This window comes from Anastrepha ludens, chromosome 6 (assembly GCF_028408465.1).
Source record: "Anastrepha ludens isolate Willacy chromosome 6, idAnaLude1.1, whole genome shotgun sequence".
NCBI classification, from domain to species: domain Eukaryota; kingdom Metazoa; phylum Arthropoda; class Insecta; order Diptera; family Tephritidae; genus Anastrepha; species Anastrepha ludens.
Window position 1 is genome coordinate 48,591,907 of NC_071502.1, and position 19,595 is coordinate 48,611,501.

Genomic DNA, 19,595 nt, shown 5'->3' on the forward strand with positions numbered 1-19,595 from the left:
CGATAGTTAGATTTACTGCAGGGTGTACGTACAGCTTTTTTTTGTTAGCTTGAGATTTATTTATACCAAACTGAATACATATAGCCGCTTTAAGTTATAGCATCAACCGCAAAAAGAACAAAACGCAGCATTACACGTACAATTCCAACTGCTTTTGACTTCCTTTTGATTAATTGCGCCAACAAAATTGGCAGCCCAGTACTTTAACCTACAGCAGCATGCTTTTAACAGCCTACTCTTGTGTGAGCTAACATACACATACATATATACCATGCACGTGCATACGTAGCACAATCAAACACACACACACATATATATATATATAAGCTTTCACAGTCCTTTGCCAATATATTTATGTAGTTAAGGTTAAAATCTCACAAAAGCAACGCACTAAATAATTTGGAGTTTTATGGTTTTGGTTTTAATCTCGGATTTGGCCTTTAGCATATTCCGGTTTTTGTTTGTCAAAATAAAGCCAATTATGTATATACACATATACGAGGATACTAACATGCTTAAATACGTATGTACATACAAACAAAAGGAGGAGAAAAAAAAATATTACAAAATTTTACATGCCTTAGGGGGCGTTCGTTTTCAATGAAAAATTGTCTGCGGTGCTGTGGTGGCGACCCTTTAGCTTGGTTGGTCGCTAACATTGGATTGTTTAGTGAAAAATTTGGATACATAAATTTAAATATTTGCAGAGTCATTTAGCAGCTAAACAATTAGAATACCGAAAAAAGGGTCAGAAAGCAAATTTAATTTGCTTTTCCTTCCTGGTTTATTTGTATTATTACTGGTGTATTTACTTATATATTGGAACGTCAAGGCAAATCACAAAGTGAGGTCTAAAGCGGCTTATAAAGGTACATGTTTTTAATATTTTCTTTTCTGATTAACAATAAACTGTCACTGAGGATGAGAGTGCAACGATCAGGCGAGAGCAAGGCAGAATAATTGTTATACTGGAATCGCTTCACACTGGATGCTTAATGCTCACTTGTACGTACATGGACTGGGAAGAGTTTTAAGTTTTAACAGTTTGTCTGCTCACAAGCCAATAAAGCATCGGGCTTGACTCCACGGTAACCTTTCCTACCACTGATCATTACGTTATTATCTATTGTATGTGGGGGTACTGAGGCAAAGGTTAACATAAAACCACTAAATGATAAAAATGCTTTGAAGAACTGCACCTGGTGCTGACCACAATGTATGTAGAAAGAAGGGTTAAAGTGGGGCAGATATCTCAGCTAACGGAGATTACAGGGTATAATTTTGAACTCTGACAAGTTTACTTGACAGTGCCTGCAGAGGTTCAGTGGACTTGATTTTACTACTAATTTGCTGCAGACTCCTGAAAATGTATTTGATACTTAGAAGTCGAGGTAAAGCAAAAGAAACTTATATAAAAATGTCAATAATTAAAATACTGATTTAAAGTTGACATCAAATATTTTGATTATATTTTTATATATAAAATTCTTTTGTTAAATATAAAATGCAAATGTCACAAGATTGACAAATGAAAATGGAATTTTTTTTGCGTCCAAGCCATATGACATTATGGCTCTATTCAAAGCTTCACTGATTGCGGAAAACCTGCGAAACATTGCATCCAAGGAAGGCTGACAAAAGAGCGCCACTTGCCGAACTACTTCTCTAATTATCACGTGCTTGAGCGCGAACAATCTTTTTGTACCTTTTTATTCCTTTTTCTTTGCTAGTTTTCTCCTTATTTCGGGGCGACCAAAATGTGTCACCGAATCGACTTTTCAGTTTGTTAAGGAAGAAACCACGCAGTATTTTTTTGGTCTCTCCGACCATGTGCGGTGTAGTGTCATCTTGTTGAAACCATTGGTGCATACTGAAGGAAGGATGCAGAGAACAGATGGCCAGAAAATATTAAAAAAAAGGCTACATGCAATTATTCCACTGCTTGAAAATGCACACCAAACCGTTGTTTTTTCCAAAAGCCTTGGGTAAAATTTTTGAAAATTTGGAAACTAAAAAGGGAAAATAAATACTATCGATCTGCGAACATTTTATACGAAAGTTTCGAAAAACGGGTTTTTCCCATTAGAACTTAATGGCATTTCGGCATTTCAGCGTCGGCGACATATATAAATGTTAGCAAGAAAAACAGAAAACGGAATGAAAAAAAAAACTAGGGTCTGTCAGACTCACGCACGGTAGAAGTGAAGAAGAAACTTCTAAGTTGGTTGTTCCATGCATGGGAGCCCCGGTTTAGATCTCTCCCCCCTCTCTCGTGTTAAATTCAGGTTTTCATATTTTTTTTTCTATATCACTCCACATAAATTTGTACTACTTATTGTTGTCCTTATTAGCTTCAAATTTGACACTTGGGTGCAGTGTTGCACTTGACGCTGACATTTCTTTGCACTTCCAATAGTATTTTTTGCCTACTTTTGGCGCGTTAATCAATTTGCTTTGATCACCGAAACGGTTGAAATGTCATTTTACAACCTTCTACTTCAACTATCGTCACTCGTTTGGCAAACACACTCATTGTATCGCTTCGTCTCCTCCATACCTACCATCTATTTACTTCACAGCAGTTTCTTATTGCTTTCCCGCTTACACACATTCAATCGGCGCTTTATCTGATACTCACACACAACACTCATTTGCACGGGCTATGGCTATCTATAATACCCGTTGTCGGTTGTCGATTGTCGGTTGCCTGCATGTCGCCAGTCTTCTTCAATGCTTACTTGTGTGCTATATACATTTCGTTCAGCGCTTGCGATGCGAGAGAGCGAATAGGCGAGAGTAGGAAGGAGCAGCTGCTCCTTGGCCCCGCCCATTTGACGGATTTCGGTAACGCTCCGAACTTACCGTTTCACTCGCCTATTTTCAATCTGCCTTGGGGCCCCCGACGCGCCTAAAGAAGTTTCACTTCAATAAAAAAAACTAATATCCAATTGTTTGGGCTATGAAACAAATTTAGGGTTAGCATTAATAAACATTTTTTTGAGTCATTTTGGCCACTTGCTTGTGAATTGGACCAAAAAATTCTCAAAAAGCTCTTTTTTGAAATTTTGAGCTTTTCGCTATACCAAACGTTTCTGTAATTTTTTTGCTATTCACATGAATAGTCGGAAAACAATTTTTTTAGTGAAGTTGATGCGTACGTAAACCATTAAAAAACCACAAACACTACATTGCAAGGGCCGATGTTGAATGTAAACCACACCTAAACGGCAAGCTTTTTCTGCATTTTATTTGACACTTTTTAATTTCAGACTAACTCAATTTGAACCGTGGAAAGATACACAATCGAGCAACGCGTTAAAGTTATTCAGGCTTATTATGAAAACGGGCGTTCAAATCAAAATGGCAGGAAATGGCAATAGTGAGTGACCAATTTTCGCACAAAATCATCTTCAGTGATAAGGCACATTTTCACCTCAGTGGATTCGTCACAAAGAGTGACTGTTTGGTGCGAGTTATGGGCCGGTCAGGCAGTTACTGTGAATAGTGTCCGCTATCGTAAAATGACAACGAACTTTTGATGACCCGAATGGATGTGGACGATATGTGGTTTCAACAGGACGGTGCCACTTGTCACACAGCTAACGAAACAATGGCTCTTTTGCGGGATTTAACGCCGTTGGACTTCTTTCTTTGGGGTTATTTGAAAGAAAAGATGTACGTCGATAAGCCAGCAACAATCAATTCAAGAGCTAAAGGATGAGATAATTCGGCACATTAACAGCATAGAACATCAATTATGCCACAGCATCATCGAATATTTGGACCATCGGATGGAGGTGTGCTTATTTATTTCATTGCTCTGCTAAAAAAAAAAAATTTCAAAAATCCTCAGTTCAGTGTTGGGCCAAACGTCTTCAAAAATTTGTGATGTACCTCTTGAAGTGGTTCAATAATTGGAGGTATCTATATCTTTAGGCTCCTCCGAACGGCAAATATTTACTTTCTAATGAGAATATTTTTCACGGGAGAAGAAACGTCTTTTCTACTGTGATATTTAGTGTTTCATGCCTACAAAGGATTTCGAATTGACGCACTACCGAATGGTGTTCGCGCCCAAAATCCATTCCACTACGATGACTGGTACCCTCAATAAATTACGAAGACAATATGCAATCAGGAGGTATTGTAAAAGTCTTCAGTTAAGACCCGCAGTACTTTTTCTTCAATCACCAATTGTTTGCGTGCAAAGGGCTGAAGTTTTTCGAATTTGTAATATTTTTTTTTAATAGATTTTTTCTATCAAAATAAGAATAGACGCATGCAATTTTTCTTTCAATTCTCTATTTTAATGCATAAATTATATTTCTAGGCTTCGAGAAGTGCGAACTTATCCATTCACAGCTTTCAAAGTTTGCTCTGTTTACGTCTATAAGGCATTTAAGTAATACTAAAAAGGCATACAAACATCAAAAAATCATTAAGAATGTTTACTTTTAAACTTGGTTATTATTATTATATATTAATGTGAATTCTTTTGCTATTTTTAAACATTTTTCTGGAATTATTGTATGTATATAGACGCAAATATTTAGGAAATTGTTTTCTATTTGAAATGTATAATAAAAGTGTGTAAAAACTTTTCTAAAAGATACGAAAAATTAATCTGCAGATGTAGGCATTGTTCACAAAACTTATTTTGTTCTCCAATAGTAACGTAAAATAAGTTCAAATTTGACACTTAAAAGACAGACCCAAAAATCATATCGCCCGGTGTAAGTTAAGAAAACTAAAAATACACTTTTCTGTATGCCAAAAGTGGATTTAATATCTATATACATATAAATTTAAATATCTAATAATATTATTAGGAATTCAAAAACTATTTTGTGTGATGTGACAGTATCTACTTATATTTATGTACGTGTTTACTATAGAAAGAGGCTTAAAGTAGACAACACCGATTACCGCTGCTTTTGTATTTTTCTCAAGGGTAATAACTAATGTCAACTTATTTACCAATTGCCATTTACGATTCTAAAATCCCGCAATATATTAAGTAAGAATAAAAATGCACCCAAACTGAAATTTTTTCCACATATGTCAGCATAGAATTTGCTTATTACTCACTCAAATAGTTTGCGGTGCCAAAGGACAAAAGCGACTTCCTACTTTACTTAATTCCGAGGAACAACACAAAGCCCAATGTGCTTGAATAGCAATTGTGAAAATTTAGTTTATAGTCAAAATGGTTTCACTTCATAAGTGTGTAAATATATGAGCCCACAAGTGTGTGCTTGTATGTGTGTGCGCATGATAACATGTATCATATTCTATTTAAGTGCTTAAGCCTACGATGTTGGCAAATGAGTGAAGATATTATTGTAATAATGCTTCGGCATTTGCGTCAATTCGACGCTCTTTGCTGCTTATAAAACTAAAACGAAAGCTCAACGGCGACAATATGACGCCACAATCAATTTAGAAAACAAAAGATGCATGCAAATATGAGCATTTTCTTCTGCTTCCTTTCAGACAATGAGTGCGCACAAATCACACGAACACATATGCGAATGAATGCGAAAATAGTGTGTGGGGTGATGAGGCGGTGAGCGAAGTAGCAGTGAACAAAAAATATCAGCACAATAGGCAGGCGTCGGTCTTTATCAGATGAAATAAACAAGCTGTGGCAGTAAAGATTTATAATTTTTTTCGGCCAAAAGCATTTACTTAAAAAATATGTACACAGAATTTGGTGCTGAATTCGTTATTGCCATTTTGGTTGTGTCAGAGCAATAGCGCTGATGTTGTATTAGTGTATTCCAGCATATTAGCAAAGTCAATAAATTTAAATGAGAATTTAAAAATTAATGCCCAAATATGTAAAACGTAAATATCCCAACATGTTGGACCTTGACTGGAACTCATTTTTGGTATGGATTTGGAAAATTAAAATATGCTGCCATTGTTGGCAGTGCTCCACGTGGGCGATAAGGCGCATTTCCATAAATGGTACAAATAGTGAATAAAAAAGAAATGAACGAGATAATGGAAGGAAAATATTCAAAAAAATATTTACTTCAATTTTTGTGTTAAAGGAAAAAAAGGGTTACGCATTATGCAAATAAATGCGAAAGGATAAGGTAAACAAATCGAAATTTGGTAATTTGGTGTTCACCTTGACGTGCGCCGAACTGACTACAGCAAGAAATTCGCACTGAGTGGGTCAGGCTTCTGCAAATATTTTTTTTCCACATTTGCTTACCTTTTGCTGTCCGAAAAAAAAAAACTAAAGAGGAGAACCCAAAAAGGCAAACAAAATATATGACAATATTAGTTAGAGTCTTAGCCTCGTTCAACCAATCGGAGAGATCTGCATTTTTATGCCACATGCGGCAATGGAAATGGCCACAATGGCAAATGGTTTTTTTATGATTTTTAGATATTTATATTTTTGTTTGATTTTTGATGTCCGTAATAACAAGCAAGTCCTAGACTGTTGGTTGGTTGCTTAGAGTGGTGATTCATCCAGAATCCAACTAGCGCTTCCGCACCATTTTGTTGCCACATCCTCGTTACCAAATTGTATAACAGTTATTTGCAGCAGGACTATATCCAGTCTGTGCGGTTTAGGAACCTTATTAGGTTGCCGACGTCTAAGCCAGACAGTTGCTCGAGACTCTCGAACAGCGGTTTGCCCAGGGCTAACATTCTGTCCTTCCATAGGGCAAGGCATTCACAGAGGAAATGGAAGATTGCTTCTTTTTTCTCCGGTTGTTTACAACTATGACAGTATGTGTTGTGAGGGATGCCTATTTTGGCGGCTTGTTCTCCGATAGACCAGAAGCCAGTTATGACTGCCGTAAGTCTACATGTGTCCCGTCGTTTCATGTTTATTAATGTCAACGATTGCTTGAGGTTGTAGGTGGGCCATAACGTTCTGCTGATTTTGGATTTCGTCTGGTCTCTCCATCTCCAATCTGCAATTCGAAGATATTTTAGGGAAATTGCATTCTTGACCTCACCTAGTGGAGTGAGTACTGGTACTGCAAGAGCGCTATTCATGGCAGATCCCCCTCTTGCCAGTTCATCAGCTTTTTCGTTACCTTCTATGTTCCGGTGTCCCGGGACCCAAATTAAGGTTACTCTATGGTTTTCACTCAAGTTGGTGAGTCCTAGACTGTAGTCACAAACAAAATTACTAAGCTAAGGCGTACAGTTTAACGTCAAAAAATTATACCCGCATTTCAATTTCGCTGAATTTTATTCCACAAATATTATATATATTTTGAAAATGAAAACTCCATAAAATAGTCAAGATTGACTTGCCATCACGTCCACCCTTTTATCTAGATATTAGACGAAATAGAAAATTGTAATCTTTTTCGGTTTTTTTCCAATTTGGATCAAATATGTATGTGAGTTTTTTAGGTTTTATTCATTTTGAAGACAATCTCATAATTCTTCTATTGAAAGAGTTCAGTTCTCCTCCCAATTAATAAGGGTCTAATAGACCGGAAAGAGGTTTTGTGGTAATTCCATATCGTTAGTCACTTTTTTTATTTCTTTGCCCCTTGAAATATTCAAACACTATATATTTTTTGTATGGTAACCAGAGCAGTTAATCTTAGTTTTTATTGCTTGGGATTATCCCATTTCCGTCAAATATATTTCACTTATTCAATTACTTTTATCCATTTGTACTATTAGGAAAATATTGCAAGTACTTGCATAGAAACAATCGCTAGTTTTCAAACCTGTACTGTGCAGCGGATATACAGGGTGAACGATATGAAGGTAACAACCTATTCAAAGCACCATACCTTTTTTGTGTGAAATTAGTTTTTTGTTGATTTCAAAGACGAAATCGTTCAAAAATGATTACAATATAAACAAATGTACATTCACTTTAGCTCGATATGACCACCTTTTGCCTTGACTATAGCCTTCAAACAGTCAAAAAATTAGTTGCATGCTGCACGAATGTGTTCCTGAGGTATTTTGGCCCATTCTCGTATAATCGCTTTTTTCAGCGCATCCATACTGGCATATTTTTTAGTCCTCATCTTGCTCTCCGAACTGAACCAAATGGAATAGTTCATCGGATTTGCGTCTGGCGAATCCAAAAGCCAGACGAAACGAAGTGTGGATCATGATTTTTTAACCATTATTGGTTCACACGAGCTTTGCGAGACGATGCCGAGTCCTGTTGGAATGTCCATGGTCTACGACCGAAATGTTTGCGTGTCCACGGCTCTTAAGCAGCTTCTAAAACATTTTCCCGATAATAAGTCGCATTCACTTTGACACCAGGATCGCTAAAAACGATTGCAGAGCGTCCATCAGCGGTCACTGCGGCCCAAGCCATTACTTGCGATTGAAAATTGCTCGGTCAAGTAAACACGATCGTTTTGAGTGTCTGAGTGTTTATGAACTGCTCGATTGGGAAATTTTTTTCATCAGAAAACACAATGTTAGGCAATTTGCCACGTTCGTGCAAGCGCAACAGCTTCTTTGCTCTTTCGCACCGAACTTTTTTTTGCTGGGGTGAAAGATCGTGAGCTTTTTGGAACTTGTAAGCCTTGACCTTGAACTCATTTTCCAATATGCGTCGAATGCTGTCTTGCGATGTTTTCAGTTCTTTGGCCATTTTTCTTCCACTTCGACGAGGATTTCGTTCAAGTCGAGCCTTCACTTTCCGAACCATTTCTGGCGTTGTTTCGTTTTTTTTTGGTCCCCCTCCATAGCGTTTTGCAATGCTACCAGTATCATTGTAATGTTTTATAGTGCGATACACAAACATTTTATTCACTTTGAGGTGAGTGAGCTCACGAACAATGGCTGGTTGTGATTTTCCAGCCAAATATAACGCAATCACACTATTACGTTTGAATTCCATCACAGACAAAAAAAATCAACAAAACTGAGACGCAAATGCTTTTGATGGCTCATAAACAATATATTGAACTGTCATTACAACAATTTTGACGTTGATGTCATGAGCTGTTTTGCAGATACAAGCAGTGTGAAGTTGGTAACACTTCATATCGTTCTCCCTGTATTATATCCTTCAATATGAGCCTTTGAAGCTTTTAACACATAGCTAAAGAGCTAAAGAGCCAAACGGTTTTGTCTTGTTGGAACACAACAGTTGTTGATTTTTTAGTCTGATAGAAGATGTTCATGATTTCTTTGCAACATTCACTCACCGCAAGTCGATCACTGTGTTTCTCAGACGTTTTTCTCATTCGTGACAAATTTTTCATCAGCAATTACCTACTTCCTTACTTTTGGCTAAAGTAAAGTAGGCGTCAATTCACTGTGAGATCCCTTAAACAAGCTTTCGGTGGTTTTCTCCAGTTTTTTCTCAATTATTGATATTTTAATACAACTTCTAACTGAGACGTTTAATAAATTAAATTTCGTCCTTCGTATTTTGCTATTTTCGGTCACTGTGCGGCGGCTGCCCATGAAAAAAAAAAACTAAAGCTATCAATATTTTAAAAATTTGAAATTGATGGCTACTCATAAACATGCACATGTGTAGTTGTGAAATGAATTGCATATGTGTGAGTGTTAACACAGGCGTCATCGTGCTACTGTTACGTATACGCAACGTCTAACGATAAGTTTGTGCGAATATGTGTGGACATGTAGTCTTATTAGTTTCAGTCCAATGATTAATGGCCACTTGAACTTACATGCCAAATTTTCCAATTTGTGCGAAGAAGCAATATGCGAACAGGCGATTCGACATTTGTATCAGGGATAGACGGGCAGCAAAAATCAGCAAACATGTGGCGTTAAAAAACTAATTTGCTATTGCCCGATTTTATCTTCATTCAGATATTTAGTTTCTAAATATATATTTCTTTTTCAAGTTTATTTTCCTGTGTTCAAGCCACTAGCACTAAAATAAGATGTGATATTGTATCTGATTGAAGAAAAAAGGCTACAAAATACCATATCCAAGCACCGCCATTTCAGTAATATCTTAAATTTATGCTTCTGTTTGTGTATTCAATCAACTAATATAAAAAATACTAGCTTTAAAAGCTATGTTCTTTTATGTTGTAATTGGATGCATGCAATTTTAGTTAAATAAATGCCCTTCCTAAGAAGCTAAAAAACCGCTTTGGTTTTTTATAATTTTTACTGACGCCTTTAAACACATTATTACAAATGTCTTGTGAAACAAAATTCGTGCGGCAGCGGCAACTTATAAATTGCTGTTGTTGTATGACACCAACGACAAGAGACGTTTATAATATTATGCCACCTTGTATTAATAATGATAGACTTATACTGTATGTCTTGTGTCTATAGCGAAATCGTTTTGTGACTTTCTATTTCTGTCTTTTTCTACTCTGTCCCAAGTAGCACTTTTTGACAAGAGAGCAAAAGAAATCAGCCTTAGCTATTCTAAACTAACTTCACTCAGATAATAAAGTATTTATTGTTAGTTTTTTTTAATGTTAAGCGATTGTACTGTTGCATCGACAATTAATCCAAACATAGAAATATAAGTAGTCAAGGATGGGAGAGGCAAAAAAAAACAATACATTAAAAATGTGTGGCATGGCCATGTCAAAGATATACTACTCAATAAGGTATACTAGAAATCGAAGTTGTCCCTAGTGAAATGAAAAGCGAAACACGCGAAAATGTACACCAAAATTGGAGTGGCGGAATTGGCTGCTGTAAAGCCAGCCATTGAAATTTAGTAAACGAAATTGTTTGTACTCCATGAGTTTTGCTTATTATAATAAAAAAATATTATACTTCTGTTATTTAAATCTGACTTAAGTCAAATTCCAAATGATATACAGAACAACCTTCTTCTAGCTGCTTATCACCAAGCCGAACACTTTCTATTTTCTGATTCATTATTCAAAGGGATTACCTTTAACATATTTGCACTAATTTATTGAATTAGGGATAGACAAGCTGATTTGTAAACATGAGCAGAGTGCCTTTATACCAAGGGTAGAAAAATACCCAATATCTATACACCACATAATGTATTTATCGCTGTACCCGAGACTTTGGTGTAATATTGAAAATAATTTTAAATTTTTCATCAGTAATTTTCATTTCTCTCCGCTACTCTTTTTGCGTTAGTTTTTTGCACCCATCAACTTGTTTGCTAGAAGCTGTCAATACCGCTCAAACTCATGTAACAGTAGGCTTTCTGACCTTTAGATAGACTCTCAATCAATCATATTATTTTGTTTGTCTATTTTAAGTTTTTACGTTTTTACGGAAACGAAGTGTGTGCCTTTCCCAAATCATATGCTACTCTTCCAATGTCCAATTATTGGCTTGTCTCTTCATATTTAAGATAGATATATTTTTATTTTTGATTGTAACGCCGTATTCATTTTGCTTCATTTTTTTATTGTGAAAAGATAAATTGCTTCTTTTGATAAAATATTTATGCTAGACCTGAATTACTAGGCAATCATTTGTGGTCGGATGGTAAAATGAAAAACAAATAAAATTATGTTTCGTTATTTAATAAATGCCTATCAGCTTTGATGAGAAATAAAAAACAATGGGAGACTTAGATTGATGATTAGTTTTAATTTTGTTCAAAAAATTTTGTCTGTTCGAATAAGAATATGAAATATGATAGAATTATAATCGCTCTAAGACACGCTAATAGTGGGAAGAGTGAGAGAGGAATACAGCAGTACTCCACCCAGCAGCTTAGTTATCTATATCGATTGCTTTAAGCTTAACGACAAATGTTTTTTCCTCATCAAGCGCACCACCACGCCTCTGTCTACGATAATCTAGTCATTGCAGCATCTTCCATGCTAAAGTATTCGCCATCAGCTGTGAAACAGACTAAATCCGAGATAATTAGCGTTCAGTTTAGTTACTTTCTGAAGTTCAGTCTGAAATTGCGATGGACTGTCAACAAATCTACAGGGTATAGATAAATTAAATAGGTTCCACGCTTCAACTCACTTGGGCCCCAAATAACCCTATACTAGAAAGATATTATATAGAAGATGAGCTTAAAACCCTCGATATGATCGAGCGGATTCTCTCTGGAATATCGTATGCCACTTGCCAACTTCTACTATGGAAATTTTTACTTGGCAATTTATTTACTGATTAGAACACTGCACAGCTTGCCAGTTTTCAAGACAGTTCTGGCCAAACTATACAGGAATCAAGCGACATGTGCGCTTTCTGAAAAGAGAGCACATAGCTACTGTCATCGCAATTATAACAGGGTCCAGCTTAATAGGCAAAATGTGTGGCGTGCATTTTCGCAAAATACTTTAAAAGCTCCAAAAACCGTAGAGGAGAACGAAACCATTTTTCGTCCCTGTTATTCAGATTTCCAAAATTGTAAAGGGTGGTTAAATTTTAACGGCCGATGTTGAATGTGAACCACACCTAAACTTCAAGATTTTTCGGCATTTCATTTGAAATTTTACAATTTTAGACTAACACAATTTGAACCATGGAAAGATTTACAATCGAGCAACGCGTTAAATTTGTTCAGGCTTATTATGAAAACGGGCATTCAAATCAAAATGCATGTCGCGCACTTCATCTTCAGTGATTAGACACATTTTCACTTCAGTAGATTCGTCAATAAGCAGAATTGCCGCATTCGGGCAAATGATAATCCAAGAGTAATTGCCGAAAAGCCAATGCACCCACAAAGAGTGACTGTTTGGTGTCGTTTATGGGCCGGTGGCATCATTGGGACTTTTTTCCAAAATAAGGCCGGTCAGGCAGTTACTGTGAATAGTGTTCGCTATCGTGAGATGATAACGAACTTTTTATGGCCCGAATTGGAAGCTATGGATGTGGACGATATGTGGTTTCAACACGACGGTGCCACTTGTCACACAGCTAACGAAACAATGACTCTTTTGCGCGAAAAATTTGATGCCCGAATAATCTCACGTCGCGGCGATGTCAATTGGCCGCCAAGATCATGTGATTTGACACCGTTGGACTTCTTTCTTTGGGGTTAGTTGAAAGAAAAGATGTACGTCGATAAGCCAGCAACATTTCAAGAGCTAAAGGATGAGATAATTCGGCACATTAACGGCATAGAATAATCAATTATCAATTATGCCTCAGCGTCATCGAAAATTTGGACCATCGGATGGAGGTGTACCGCCGAGGCCGCGGCGGCCATTTTGCCGGTATTTTGTTCCATGCTTAATTCAGCCATACTAGTATTATCATAATAAAGAAAAATAACAATAATTTCGTAAAAAAATTGTATTTTATTTAAAATCATTACCGGCCTTTGAAGCTTAACCACCCTTTATATGCTCTTGAAACTATGGACTTAATATGGTAATGCTGCATACTTAGTTTTTAATTTCTTATCAATTTAAATTAAATTAAAATTTCAAATGAGAAAGTAATCCAGGATATTCACTCTTATTTCATATAAAAAAGCAAAGAGAACAGCAAATGACAAGGATATTTAAATACACACTTTTCAAAGGATATTATTGTACCTACTACATTTGCCCTGGCAAAAATGGAAATATTTTATTTTAATAGCTGAATATATCCCCTTTCATTTTATGTCTAGTTTAATATCATAAAAACGGTACAGGTATTTAAAACTAATTTTCGAAAATTCCATCATTTTGTGGGTTTAAACATTTAGAGACCTTTTAAAAAGCAAATTAAGAGAAAAATTAAAAGCTTTATTTGCAGCATTTCTATATAAAATAAACTACAGATTGCAGATATTCTTACATATGAATATTACCTTTATTTTAAGGGTTACCTTTATTATATATTATGAAATATCGCACGGTGTTGCAGCTTCGTACTGTACAGAAATAGACTTCGGCATTTAGCCATTAATTAGGAGCTGATTAACCATATAAGGGACACTTGATGACTCAAGGAGCAAAACCTAGTAATATTGTTTTATAACTGTGACAGAATTGCATTTAAATGCTTCAAATCCAGGTAATAAACCCTACAGAAAGGTTTACAATTTTTTTCAAATGGCGGCTTACGTCAGTTATCTTTAGCACTTGTCAAGTAGCCGTGAAAAAAAACAAAATTCCTCATAAAAACAAGACTTTGCTACCCAAGTTTGAGCCTCGCGTTATCATTAACATCGTTTAATGGAAAATGTATCTGTATTTACAGTCAATGTCAAAGTCTTGACAATTATATAAACTTCAATTATTCTTTTATAAAAACACACGACAAAAAACACATAAAGCAAAATTTCAAATTTTGTACTAAATTTTTAAAAATTAGGAAAATCTACATCAAAATTTTAAACTTTTCACACAGAATTTTCAGAAAAATTTAGAATACGCAGTTTTATAGGTCATTGAATTTTGATATAATAAAGTGCACGTTTCACGTAGGTCAAAAATCACACTGATTTCTTTTGTAGGAGTTCGTGCATTTTCTACATTTAACGCCTACTCAACATTTTTTTTCATATTGAAGTAAACCCCAAGACCATCAGCAGAAAAAAGTGTCGAAAATCAGCGCAGTTTTTGAACCATTTGAAACTTTCACTTGCACAAGTACCAATCAATCAGTGATCGATAAAGTTGCATACACGAAATTTTTCTAAAAATGTTGAATAACATTTTTTTTTTTTGAAAGTTTTCCTAATTTTTAAGAGTTTTGTATAAAGTTTGAGGCTTCATTTTATAAAGCCTTTTTTGTAGCATGAATATTTTTGTAACAAATAATGGAAATTACAAAGTAGATAAATAAATAGTCAAAACGTATAAATATATGGTGTACATTTTCTTCTGCCGCAGACTGTATATAATCTAGAAAACATGCGCGGTACTTAAGTTAAAAATGTTTACTTAATCGTTTTTCCATTTTTCCTGAATGTATATGGTAAATTTTTTATGATGAAAAAAGAGGACCAAATGACTTCTCCAGGTAGATTTTTATAATGTATAGCTCGTTGGAAGGAGTATATTCTCATATAATTATAAATAAGCAAATTAGTCGTTTAAAATGTCATTTAACATGGACAAATTAACATAAATTTAATTTTACTTATGTTTTACACTTTTAACCCGGCATTTCATAAGATATAGTATATTAACAATTTATATACCATTGAAAGCACCTAAATTTCGTATTTGGGGAGACATACGAAGCTTTACCATTAAATAAAAAGCCATAAAATTGCTGGCAACTATCAAACTCTGCTTTAAACTACGAAAAAATTACGGCCCTAAGTCTAGATTTTTATGGCTTAGCTAGACCTGAATTTTTTTTACGCCTCGAAAAAAGCAAATTATCTAAATAACACTATGTAATTATATGTATTCGTACGATTATTTATCTAATATTTAGTTAAAATTAATAAAAAAAAATTCTTATTTCCCCATTTCAGGTTTCTTGGATACGTAAGAAAGATTACCATCTACTGACAGTGGGGTTGACGACCTACAGCAGTGACGAGCGATTTAGCGCCACACATCTCAAACATTCTGAGGTAAAGTTAATAGTTTCAAAAAATTGGATTATAGTTCATGCTCAACTTTAAGTTTTAGTACACTGTTCAGAGACATGCAGAATTTGTTTTAAAAATGTTGTATTAAGTAGAAAATTTTACATAACAGTGACATGTTCCTTTGTTTTTTTTGGTCGGGTACTCAAGTCACAAATCCTTAAGTCAAATAATTTCGTGACCAGACTTATATTTAAAACCATCAAACCACATAGCTTGAAGTTAAATACAACATATTCGTTGGCTCCAATCCACCTATAGGCAACCAATCGCCTATAAGAGATTCAACGACCTCAAATATGTATATTTTTATTTTTTAGATATAATTCCTAATTTGCCTGAAGGTTTGTGTTCATATTTAAAATCTTTCTACATACACAAGTTGTTTAAGGGTCACTTTGTAAGTAACACATTAGTAAGTCGTACCTTGACCTGGAGGTATATTTGTCATGCAGTGTCCCTCTGTGTTGCTGGCATAGCGGTCAAACAACACTTTATCGGTTGATGGTAAAAAAATCGAGAGACACTCACTAGAAAAATTATTTAATAAAAGTCAAAGTAAATTTTCAGAGACTTAGGCTTTAGAAAGAAATGAGCTATAAAAATTGGTACCCCCATGATTGCCAAGCTTTGACACTTTAAAATATTTATATTTCTTTTTTATTTATTTTTAAATTTATTTACAAAAAATGTTGAAATCTACAAATTTTTATCAAAATTTCACATTTTAATGAGAATTTTAAGAAAAAATTTACGTATCCAATTTTGTGTCCCATGAAGTTTTAAATAAAGTGAAACTTTGAGCAAAGGGTTTTCCGCTAAGAGGTGTTATTTTGATATTCAAAGAAAAATGCTATTTTTTAATCGGATGATCGAATGTTTATTTTATTATAAAGAGAAAGGTATGCCGTTAATAGTGGAAAATGACATCAGGCAAATTATCACCACGACCTCGCTTACAGGACTATATCCTTTTCATGAAATTTTCCATGACCGAATTGCAAAATAGCTGTCCTATGCCCTCGATAGTCTCACGAATTCCATCTTTGAGGTCTTAAATCGACCCTGGGCTGTTGGCGTAGACCTTCTCTTTCACGTGACACCACAGAATAAAGTCACAAAGTGTTAAACCACAAGATCTCGGTGGCCAATTGTGATCACCTCTTCGAGAGATAACACGATCCGGAAACTTTTCCCGTCAAAGATCAATGGTTTCGTTGCTTGTGGGAAACGTAGCGCCGCTTTGGTCAAAAAATAAACGTTGTCCAGATCCATACCATCCAATTCCGGCCACAAAAAATCGTTAATCATCTCTCCATGATTCCGTTCATTGACAACACCTGTTATTGGAAAGCCCTTTAGCTCAAGAAGCATACTGTTTTTTGCGCATTTTTTTTCTGGCGGTCTTTTGCATTTCCGCCGTATGACCAATGCTCGAGTTTTTTTATATGGAGGAAAACATAAAACACAGTCAGTAATAAAAATGCAAAAAATCAAGGTACAATTGGAGACGCTCGGGCTTTCTCTTTATTAAACTATTGCTGAACTGAATCGGATATAAATAACGTACTCAAAATTTTTCTGTAAATTCTGATCAAACTGTTCGGTATTTCAGTTAAAATTGCTTGATTTTTTTTTTTAATTTGCACAAAATTTAAAACTTAGATTTTTGTGGTTTTTGTAAGAGAACGAACCATATTTTGAATGGAAAAATTATTAGAATTAAAGAAGAAACCAATAAATTGCGAAAACTTGTCAAATCCCTGTGTTGTAGTTATTTAACTCAGTGTATTTAACACAAAAGTTTTTGCATACAATATGTATAACGGTAAATGCAAGTCCATGCCACCGGATTTACGTATACGTGTAACACTTGCCACACACATGAATTCGTAAGTGATGCGCAATTGCGTCACGAATGCAATGAATGTTGCATTGCACATGCGGTCAACATCATCGGTTGCGCCGCTGAAACGTGACTGTCATGAAGAAAAAGCGCACACAAAATATCAAACACGCGAATGACCTTAAGCTATTAAAAACAAAAAACACAACAACAACAACAGCGTAATACCAAAACAGCATCAGCAATCAGGCATCACAAATGCGACAAGCCGCATAAATATATTTGCGACGGTTGGTGTGGTGTGCATGTGCGACAATTCACAGCGCATTGACACTTTGTTGCGGAAATGCCAGCTGAATCCGCAAAAAGAAGGTTTATACAACCGAAAAGCAAAACAAAAAATAATGCCTGGAAAACGCGGCGAATTTATAGTGCACTAAAAATCGTTAAGTTCTATGAAAATAATATTTTTTTTACAATTTCGAATAAAACTTTTTGTTTTTACTTTTTTTAACGTTATACCAAAGTGAACTTTTAGCGCTAGTTTTTCAATTATTTTGTTATTTTTTTTTGTTGCTTTGCTTTATGGCCTCTGATGCCAGCAAAGTGCATTAGATTGTTAGACTTTTGCATGATTTGCTTCACATAAAAATCTACTGCCATTGATTGTGCAACTTTTTATCTACGAATACATACATATTTACAATTACGTACATATTTTTACCATTTTTCACACTTTCCTGTAACTTTCTTGCTTCCTTTCATGCCTGAATCAACACGCCGCAATCGGAAACTTTTGCCAACATCAACGCCAACGCCAACACTGTACTACTTCACACTTATGCTCGATTGTCCAATTCAATCGTGTTGTGGCATGCCACAGGATTGGACGCTGCAAATAAAATTCGTGCAACTACGTGATGCTGGCGTCTACGAGTGCCAAGTGTCAACCCATCCGCCCACATCAATATTTTTGCATTTGAATGTTGTCGGTGAGTATCGCCTGTCTATAACGAAATGTGTGCATGTGTGCGTGTATCGATGAGTGTGTGCACAAATTGATTGCATCAAATTTAGCTGATTGTCTGCTCTATTGCTCTGCTCCTGCTGCTACTTCCTAGTGCGTGAAGAACAACTATTTTAGATTTGTGGCAGGCCAAGGGAAATCATGGGGAGAGAAACCAGCAGCACGTACCAACTGGTAGATGTATGAGTATGCTTTAGCACGCGCTTGTGAATTTAGCTAAATAAATCTACAGCAAAGAAATTGCACTCAAACTAAGCCAGTACCAGCGAGTGGATACCCCAGCTAGAGCGAAAATCAATAGGGAGTCGCCAGATTGGCGATGCTATATAATACTTAATAAATAAGTTCTCTGCTGAGTACGAATGTGAAACGTTTATTTTTTATTACAGCGTCAATGGCGCTGCTGTCCGGCAGTGGCAGATGAACATTTTTTATGAAGATTTATTATTGAATACGAACTTTTATACAAGTCAATTGAATAATTGAGTCGAAAGTTAGGATAAAAGCTTCAGCGATTTAATTTGGTATGCAACTTTAATGCAATAAATATTTATATTAATATATGCATTTTCAGCTGATTCGCGCTTAATAGGAGTACAGAAAATAATATTGAATATCAAACAAGCTCTAGAAAAAAATAAATTAAACCAACCGGAAGGGGCTGCATTAGTCCAGTGTGCCTTAGTATGACTTTAATTCAGTGTATCAAAGCCCACTGTGGAAAGAAAATATCAAATGAAAGAGAAAGGTTTTAACAGCTGAAGAAGGGGGTAATTAAATCTCTATACAGATGGTTCCACGCTAGACGATAAGCTTGACTATGGAGTTTTCCGAAGAAATTAGGACTGCAACTATCCGTTCGACTACCAGACTACTGCAGCGTCTATCAGTCAGAGGTTCAAGCTATAAAAGCATTGACTAAACTACGAGTACTAAAGGGATTTTCCATAACAGGTGTTATCTATCGCTATCGAGAGGTGATTAACGATTTTTGGTATTAATCTGGGCAACGTTTATTTTTTGACCAAGACGGCGCTACGTGTCACAAAAGCAACGAAACCATTGATCTTTTATGGGCCAACAACTCTTGGGTTTTGCATCACGATAATGCACCGTCTCACACTGCACTCGTTCTTCGTGACCATTTCGCCAAAAATTTCACACATTTCGCTCCGCAGCCACCGTATTCGCCTGATTTGGCTCCGTGTGACTTCTGGCTATTCCCAAAACTCAAGAGACCACTCCGGGGAACGCGTTTCGAGTCGATT

The 19,595-nt window shown here is 35.7% G+C and overlaps 1 protein-coding gene across 1 annotated transcript in view; it reads left to right on the forward strand.

Moving 5' to 3' along the window:
• The window catches only part of LOC128867051 (uncharacterized), a 145,928-nt gene that overhangs the window by 65,742 nt on the left and 60,591 nt on the right, over positions 1-19,595 (forward strand). The window contains exons 3-4 of the mRNA XM_054108146.1: positions 15,338-15,439; positions 18,184-18,292. Coding sequence (XP_053964121.1) covers positions 15,338-15,439; positions 18,184-18,292 — 211 coding nt within the window. The remainder of the gene's footprint in view (positions 1-15,337; positions 15,440-18,183; positions 18,293-19,595) is intronic.